At 32.6% G+C, this 9,800-nt stretch overlaps 1 protein-coding gene across 1 annotated transcript; it reads right to left on the reverse strand.

Annotated features, from left to right (window-relative positions):
* Positions 1–7,677: 7,677 nt before the first annotated feature.
* On the reverse strand, positions 7,678–9,174 carry LOC117931646 (zinc finger protein ZAT4-like). The gene has a single exon (XM_034852643.1). It carries the CDS (start codon positions 9,023–9,025, stop codon positions 7,946–7,948), a length of 1,080 nt encoding a protein of 359 aa, XP_034708534.1. The 5' UTR covers positions 9,026–9,174; the 3' UTR covers positions 7,678–7,945.
* Between the last annotated feature and the right edge of the window lie 626 nt (positions 9,175–9,800).

Here is a 9,800-nt window from a genome sequence, read left to right on the forward strand (position 1 = left end):
ATAAAGGCAAGTTGGTAGCCTAACTTTAAGGTCCATGTTCTCAAGATAAATATAAGAACCCCACTTCAATTTTGTAACTATTTCAAGTAGTTAACCTAGAAAACTCCTCCTTTGCCTTCTCCACATCCTCAATGTGAAAGAGGTTTGAAGTCTCATAATCCTTCAATGTAAAAGTTGAATGACATATGATTTCTTGTTATTCTTATGCTTGTAATAGTTTTATATACGGATTTTTTCAAGTGTAGGGTTGTCGAGGTAAATCAAACGATTAGTCCTTTCAATCATAATCATGGTTTTAATTAACTAGGATTTCTTGGATTTTACTGACTATTATCAAATCCTAATTTGCAGATTGACATGACCCACAAATATAAAATAATGGGGAGGAAAGTGTGACAAGAAAAATGCTTTTCATAGTTGTTTTCGAATCATGAACTGAATGAACTATGCGTATGTTGGAAACAAAAGGAAGATGACAAGGTTAGCTAGGGAGAGCTCACCTGCTAATGGGATTTTTTTTTTCCATCAAAACAAACAGCTCCAAGATGGTTTTACTCCTTGAGGGATGGCTTCTTGGAAGATCCAAAATGGTGGACCAGCTGAGTGGATGCTTTTAACGTAGTTGGCTTGAACAAAGCACAAAAAGAGACCACCCATGCTTGAAACTACATAAATTAATTTTAATTTGATGGAGCTCTTGGAAACATACATATGAGATAATGAAAAGTGTTCTTATCCTTACCACACAAACTTTAGCCATTTGGCATTGAAGGAAGAGATAATAGTTTTTTCTTGACCAAACTTATGTGGATTTTCCATGAAACCCACATTCAAACAGCTACAATGAAACTTCATGACAAGCTTGAAAATCAGTTCCCATTGACTTTTTAAAAAAAAAATGGCCATACTGCATGCTACATGATGTGTTTTTGTGTCATTTGATTGACCTTGTTTTATCATATTCCCAACTGAATAAAAAGAAATATTTACTTATATATAAAAGACTTAAGTCTACTTCATTGTTAAGGTCTCAAAAATTTTAACACACATGAGCCTTTAATTATTAGATTTTTGAATAAATTCACTTAAATAAATGCTCATTTGAACTTAGATAATAAATAAATAATCTTGATTTCATAATAATTATACAAAAATATGTTATTTGATTAAAAGGGTTATTGAAAATATGAATTCAGAAGAATAACATCCTCAATTGAAAATGTAAAATATAATATTTTTTGAACAAACATGTTACCTTTTAGTAATTTTTTTAAATGAATTATTTTATTAAAATGGATAAAATATCATAAAATAATTTTTTTAATATTTCGATTATTTTTATTCAAATTTTAAAAGAGGAAGATATTTTTGTTAAAATAAGATATTTTTTTAAATTAAAAAATATAACATGTCAGACTTACGAATTTGAGATTATTTTATCATTTTTAACCAAATAATTCATTTTTTAATTCTCATTTCTCATCCCTTTTTAATAAAATATCTTTTAAAAAATATCAACAAATCCCTTACAAAACAAAAACATGAAAGCTCTCTTATTTGGTGCATATGAGACTACTTTTGGAATTTGATTTAAATATTTGAAAAGTCAAATTATCATTCTTATTATGATATTTGCAAATGGGTGATCATTTGATATTTGATTCTTGGAGATGGGGTGAGACCCATGAGATCTTGATAGATTGTGGAAAAGACAAAAGTAAGGCAAAGGGAAGTCCAAAGCATGTGTAATGGGTTGTTGTAGAGATCACATGTGAAGCACACATTACTTAGTAGTGTGAGGCTATCGAGTGTTTAACTTACAAGGAGGGGCATGGAATCATGGTGTTTGTGGCGTGAGCCAAAGGTAATGTCTACATATTGCATAAAAAGAATACTTATAAATATCAATAATAAACTTCAAAGAGAGGAGAGCTCAAAAGAAGGGCAAAAAGGGAAACTAATCTGTGGAAGAATTCAACCCCCAAAAGAAAAGTTGTGGGATAGGCTGTCTTCACTGCCTAAAAACGGTGGAGGGGTCAATTTTTTATTTATTTTTATGGGTTTAATTCACAAGATTAGTATAAAAAAAAAACCTAATTCAATGCTTTGTTGCCATATGGAAGAAAAGGAAAAAGGAAATTGAGAATTTAAATATATATATATATATATATATTCTCCACAATCTCACTAGGGTTTGCTAAGCTTGGCCACTTCTTAGTGGTTGTGGGGTGGCCAAAATGTTAGGTATTTGAAAATCTTTGTATGATTGTGGTCCAAGATAGTGGTGGTTAGGTACTTAGGTTGGAAGAGTAACACTCATTTTGATGGTTTTTGATATTTGATCATACAAGCAACAATGCCTTGGGACTTTTTGATTTTTGGTGGAAAAAAAAACATAAATTATTTTTTAGTATATTATTGAAATACATTTTAAGAAAGATTTGATTTGATATTAGATTCTTAAAGCTTGGCTTAGGTTGCGTTTAGATACGTAATATTTGTCGGTCTTAAGTTTAGTCTCATCACTTAATATTCTTATTGTCTTTTCTCTACCAAGAAAAAAATAAAATAAAATAATTATATTAACATTCTTACTCATCTCTCATTTGATTAAAAAAATATATATAGTTAAGGTGTTGTTTGGATAATAATAATATAATAAAATGTAAGAATTTTTTTTTACATATTTTAAAAAGATAATAACTTTAAAATGACTTAAAAAATTGAGTTATTAAAATAAATTTTTTTACTTCAAATTTTAAAATATGTAAGGTAAGTTTATAAGAATTCTTATATTTTTCATTGAAATTATTCGTATTTGTTATTTTAAAAATAAAAAATAGAGAATATGTACAAACAAACACTTAATTTTTAATGTATAAATAGTTTGATTACCTATGAAGTAGGTGAGCTTGTATTTGGCATTTAGGGATAGTCTCATGTAAGAACAAGTCTTGATGACCTTAACATTTGTATAGTAAATTATCATTACATAGCAATGGTGGTGAATTATATATCTTCAATGTCATAGTTAGGTATAGGGGGATATATGGTGGGGTTGATAACTGACCACTTAACTAATTCATCTGTTGGTTCTCCATGTGCATAGCCTATACTCCTCAATTAATGTGTCTTTAAAACTAAAAAACAAGGTTACAAGAATCAATTAATAGACAAGAAAAAGATATCCATGATCCACATTTGATTCAGTTCAACACTAAAATATCTTCAACCAAAGATACAATCAACGATATCGCTTCTTCTTATATTTCAAACATTCTATGCTTTTAATTACAAAGACCCAAATTTTTAGAATTAACTCTGTGGTAGAGTAAGAGATGGACTTTGGTCTATTAGTTTAAGCTTTTAGGTTATATTGATCGGCTAGATATTGAAATCTTAATTTTAGAAGACACAAATTATAAGCAAATTTAATTATATTTTGAGTTTGAAGACCCTTCACTTAAATTTTTAATAACGGATGACATATATGGTATTTGTAAAATAATTGACCCGGATTTACCAAATGAAAAAGGAGACTATTTCTTGCATGAAACTTTAAGTGAATTTATTTTGCTAATAATTCACTAATCATTAAATTAATTGAAGGGAGAAGATTGCGAGGAAGAATAGAACCCCCAAGCACTCAAAGTCTATTATGAGAGTCGCTCAAAATTGAACAAGACATTTTTTTTGGTTTCATGAATGCAAGTTGTTGGTCCGCATATTAGTCTCTAATTAGAAGCATATGAAAAATTAGATTATATATACAACTTCTTTAAATGTTCCCAAATCCCTTTGAAAATCGAAATTTTGCTTATTGTGTATGCCAATAAAAACATTAACAGAGTTATTAATCTAAATGATTATCTTTGAATTATTTATCATCTAGATATTTAACAATTTAATATACTTTTTTTTATTGCATTGTAGATGGTTTAGCAAAATTACCAAATATATAGCCCCACATCTTTTTGCCAATCAAAGAATTTTTCCTAACATATGCCCAATGAGCATGGTTGCTTTCAATCAATCTCAAATTAACAGTTTAGAAAGAGAGGAAACATACTACAAGTAAATTAAAATAATTTAAGAGAGAAAACATTTTGCTTGATGATAATCCTTGCCCAAGGGAAAAAAAAGTTAGATCACTTTGAACTTATTTTGACCCCTAAAACAATTATAAAAAATAGCAAAAAAAAAAAAAATAATCACGTACAAATTCCTCTTGATGACACGAATTCAACCAAAGAAAATGACATGTAATTTTGATTCATGACTCGAAAGTTATAACACTTTAAATTAGTAGGACATAAAAAAAGTTTTAAATGTGAAAAGGAGAAAACAAACCGGGTTAATTAAGAGAATGTGCAAGAAATTTCAAAAATGAAGAAAGAAATAGAAGGAAATTTGGCAAACTCCCCTTAGTTGCACCGATAGAAATCTAACAAAAAGAAAGTAAAAAGAAAAGAAGAGATAAGAAAAGATGAGAATGTTGACTGAATCTAGATGGGGAAATTAAGTCATAATAAGTCGGCAAATTAAGGGTAGTTTTGTTTGTATCTCTTTACATTCAAACTTGGGATAGGGCCACAACCCCACTAGCAGTTGGTGTTTGGGCGTTGAGAAAATGTGAAGTGGCACTCACTCTCGCTACTTCACCTCTACACTTTTTATTTTTTTTTCTTTCCTCCGTGTCCTTTTTTAATCTTTTGAATGGACCATGGACCGACCCACCGACTGATGCCCATCTCAACCATAAAGGCCAGCCAACCCAAGCTGTCCTCTCCCCTCTTACATTACAACATGTATTTTGTTGATTGGATCAGCAATAAAGATTAAAGATTATCATGAATGCCAAGATTTACTTATAAACGCCAAGGTGGAGCTAATTGACTGTTTAGTTGAAAAGAAAAGGCCCTCTCTTGAAGAGGACATCTCCCTTTTCAAAATGCTAAATAAAGAATAAAGGGGGTGTTGTAAATTGGAAGATCATGGACTCTTTTTTTTCTTTCATTCTTTTTTTTTTTTTTCTAACTCTTTTGCTTCTTGAATTGTCGTGTTTCTCGTTGCGACTATGGATAAGTAAAGAAAGAAGTTTGGAAAAGGAAAAGGAAGCGGAAAAGTATCAAAGATTTGTTACTTAATTTAGTAATTGTTTGGATACTTTTTTTTTTTTTTTTATAATTAGGTAAATGTGAGGTATAAAAAGATTTTAATATCTTAAATTTTAAATTTAAAAAAATAATATTTAAAGATATAAGGTATATTTAAAACTTTTGAGCAAGATATTTTAGTTTTTATATAGAATTTACTATTTTGTTTTAATTTTAAAAACAGAAAATAGAAAATATATTGAAATGATATTTAACTTCTATTTGATAATCGTTTTTTAAAAGAGTTTGAAAAATAGTTTTTTTGGACGGTTTTTAAAAATTAATTTTTGATATTTTGTAAAATAAAAATATGTTTAGGAACTTGAAATATTTTAAACCTATTTTTAATATTTTTTAAAATAATTTTTATATCAAATGATTTATTTTTAATCATTCTACTATATAATTATTTTTTAAAACAATCATAAAAAAACAAATCAAAACAACTAGAAAATATTATCTAAAAACACTATATTTTAATAACAAAAAATATAAAACAATTTCTACTTACCAAATATATATATATATTAAAAAAAATAGAAAATTGTTGTAAAAAAACAGTTTTAAAACATACCCTTAATTTTAGATTTTTTTAATTATTATTATTATTATCATTTCTCTTTTAATTGAAAAGAGATTGATCACGAGAAAATATCAATATGGTAATATAGGCAAAATATCATTTGTCTTAAACTCGGGGTGATAAGAATGAAAATATAAATAACAATAACAATAAAAATAAATAAATATTTTATTTTCTTTTATTTAAAAAAAGCAAATAATTAAAATTTTGATGATTAAAAAATTAAACTTTTTATTTTTATTCTTAATAACTAATAAGTAATTCAATTACATAATAATAATTAAAAAAGAAAAGAAAAAAAGAATGAATTTGCAGTTCCCATTCCTCATTCTATAATTCTAAACACACCTTTAAGTGATTATGGAATTTGACACTATCTATCTAAAGTCACTGAACCAGGCCTCCCTCAATGCATGTGACACTCGTCATTTCAATCATATTGAAAAAAAAAGTATATAAAAATCTTACCACCTAAACTATAAAATAAAAACAACAACAAAAATCAAACACTATGCTATAATTTATATAGCCTGTCCTGTCCAAAAAAAAAATGTTGTCAAAACATTAGAGAGATGACTGCCATTTTTAAATTGCTACAAAATTTTCCCCTGCTTCAACTAACTTTCATAAACCTTTTCGAAAATTCTTACTCCCAACATGTTCCTAGAAACCACCCCTCTAATCTGCCAAAGCTAAACTTATCATACTATGGAATCTCGGGTTCAGAGATTGTTCCATTTTAAATTCATTGAGCTTATCAAATAATTAAAATTTAAAAAATTTTAAAAAATAAAAAATAAAAAATATATATCCATAATTTTGATATTTATGATTTCAAATAGATTGGAGTAATAATACGTGGTGATGCCATGAGTTGTCATTGTTGTAGCTTTAGTCGCTACTATTAAGGTGAGCCCTAAAATAAGATTAAGGGCATGGATTGGGGGAATGGTAGGGCAACAGGGAGGTGTGATTCTTAGAAATGACAATCCAATTAAGGGGATGACCCGACGAAACCATGTGGCGGATTGATCATACCTGAAAATGTGGTTTATCACAGAGCTCATGGTCATGGTTCGGCTGTCATAGACAGAGATTGACAGCCACATGTTAGGTTAGTCCCACCCTCTAAATAAGGGTAATTGCTTTAAGCTCTTACTGATTTGGCCACTTAACAACCTTTATTGTTTCACAAATAGGGTTAAAGACTAATTAAAAGACAAAGCAGGCCCTTTTCAAGGTACACCTTGGCCTAAATTTAGGACACTTAGAAAAGGACAAAAATGCCCCCTAGGGATTCAAAGCTGCATGAATGTCATTTACTGTGGGATTTTAATGAATGGGAGTGAAGTTTCCTAAAATTTGTAATGGCCCTGCACCAGCCAGATACTTGGGTCACGCCAAACCAAACAATATTCTTGTCAGTAAAACAAGGGGTTTTGCCTTCTCTCACTGTCACCTTTCCTATATATAGAAAAGAAATGAATGTAAATTGGAGGGGGGAGGGAGGGTAGTTTGGTCACTGGGATGAAGTTTCTCTTTCTAGTAGTAAGTTATTCAGATCTGTAAGTAAAGCTTGAAAGAGGTCTGAGAAACAGAGAGAAGCAAAAATGATGAGAGAGAAAAAGAAAGGAGAGATATGGAACAGTAGCAGATAAGAAAGAATTTGCTTCTCTTCTTCTTCACCAACTGCGTAATGCCAGTAGTGACAGGTGGGAAGTTACTTTTTTAATATTAATATTGGAAAAAGAAAAAATAAAAATAAAAAGAAAAAAGAAAAAGAAAATTGGTTCTTGATGGACTTTTTCTGAGAATGGCTTCTTTTGTTTTTTGAGAAAGAGAGTGGTGGAGCAGTTGGCGTTTGGAACGTGAGAAACCCAGTAACCAGAATTGCTGAATTCTTAAAATAGAGAAAACCCGGCAAGTGGGAGTAGTGAATTGGATGAAGCAAATTGAAATAAATTTCACCATTAATGGATGGCCTAAGAATCAGTTGTTACAGTAACAGAGGCTTGAGAAAATTCAAAGCAATGAATTACAGTCAGAATATTGATGATGGAGATTGAAGAAGAAGAAGAAGAATGATAGTCTATGAACCCAATTGCCAAAAACCAAACTGGAAACAGTTTCAGATCCATGGATATGCCAAAGCAGCCAAAAATCATTACCTCTCATGAATGATTCCATCTTTTTTTTTCTTAGCCATTCATCGTCTGATGGGGTTCACGAACTCTGCATCAGACACTGCTGAGTGCTCGATTTGGCTATTGTCGTCGTCTTCAATTGGAGCGGGAAGGTTAAGATCTATCATGCTGTCGCCCACCTTGCTTGAAGCTTTTCTTGGTGGAGGAGGTGGTGCCGGAGCTGCTGCAGCAGCTGCTGAGCCTGAGATGTGGGATCTCTTGTGCCCACCAAGTGCTTGTCCGGAGGTGAATTTCCGGAAGCAGACTGGGCATTCGTGAATTTTCGCATCAGCCAAACAGGGATTGCTAGAGTTTTCAGGCTCAAACTCCACTTCCTTAATTGGAGCACAGGCTTTGATCTTCTTGTGGCTGGCACGGTGACCACCCAATGCTTGATAAGATCTAAACACTTTGTTGCATGTCTCGCATTTGTACTTGCCTCGAGCTCTGGTCTTGAACAATTTGAGCTCGTCGGAGTCATCGGTCTCGTCAACAAACCTCTCTTCTTCTTCTGCTTCTGCTTCTGCTTCTTCTTCATCCTCTTCATCATGTCGCCGTTCTTGGTTTTCCTGCTCCTCTATCCATTTGTCTCTAGAAAGCATCATCAAACAGAAGGCAACATCTTCTTCGGTTGTAGCGTCGGAGATCGAACTCACCGGTTCAGGGTCAGCCCAGGACTCGGTTTTACTGAGTTTATCGAGTTTGATCTTCTTCTGCTCGTGGAAGCGAGGCGGGTCAGCAAGACCGAGTTTCCGATTCCGCTTGGATCGTCGGCGAGTTGGGTTCTTGGAGGACTCGGTCTCGCTCTCTCTATCCTGAAGAACAACAGAGGCAGCATCAACAGCAAAGGAGAACTCAGGATCTGCCAACCGAATACTCTTCTTAGGATTCTCTCTCAGCTCATACCCCAGCCCCTTGTCCTCACCTTCTTCTTCAGATGACGAGGATGAAGAAGCCGACTCGGTCTCATCATCACCGATTTGACTGGGTTGCTCTTGCTTTGGAGGAATCGGAAGATTCAACATGTGAGACCTCATGTGACCCCCCAAAGCTCTGCCATTGGAGAAGCTCCTGAAGCACAGCTTGCACTTGTGCTTCTCCATTTTTCTCTCAAAATCAAACCTTTCTCTCTCTTTCTCTCTCTCCCCCTCAATTTTCTTCTCTCTTTTCTCTCTTCCTTCTTTCTCTCTATACGAGAAGTATAGAGAGTGGAAACCAAAAGGAGTAGGTGACAAGCATTCCTCCACCAAGCGATATATACAAAAATCATATATATGCAAACCCAAAAATAAAATCTTTTCTTTTTTTATTTTTCCAAACTTAAAAAAAAAACGCAAAAAATTAATAAATAAAAATTTAATTAAAGCCTATGCATGAAGGGAGAAAGAGCGACATGTAACATGCGAGTCTTGCCCGTTTCCGAATTTATTTCCACCCATCTCTTCTATTTTCACTACTTTCCATAATTCCAAAAAATACCCCTCACTCCTCCCTTTCCCAATTAGTTTTTCCTGTTTTAATAAAGGGTAATCCGGGAATAAAACAGGGGCTACCAGAATAAACCGGTGGCTTGCTTATACAAGTCAAGAAAACTGCTGGGGTTTGTTGTAACGACGAGGCTGAATAAAAGCCCACGTGGACGGTGGACCCAGTAGTCCTCTACCCAAGGATGACCTGTCACTCCTTAACCCCACCTACCTGTCACCCTTCCTCCCCTCACCGCCACTTTCCACCCTCCATCCCCAATCAAACCAGCACGATGCCTCCTGGGCCCCACTCAAACCGATTCCATTTGCCCCCACAACTTAACCGATCACCGTCATTTTTACCGCAAGTTAATTCCCTTAATGAGATGACATTCACTCCCAGATTCTATTT

Source organism: Vitis riparia, chromosome 15, assembly GCF_004353265.1.
Source record: "Vitis riparia cultivar Riparia Gloire de Montpellier isolate 1030 chromosome 15, EGFV_Vit.rip_1.0, whole genome shotgun sequence".
NCBI classification, from domain to species: domain Eukaryota; kingdom Viridiplantae; phylum Streptophyta; class Magnoliopsida; order Vitales; family Vitaceae; genus Vitis; species Vitis riparia.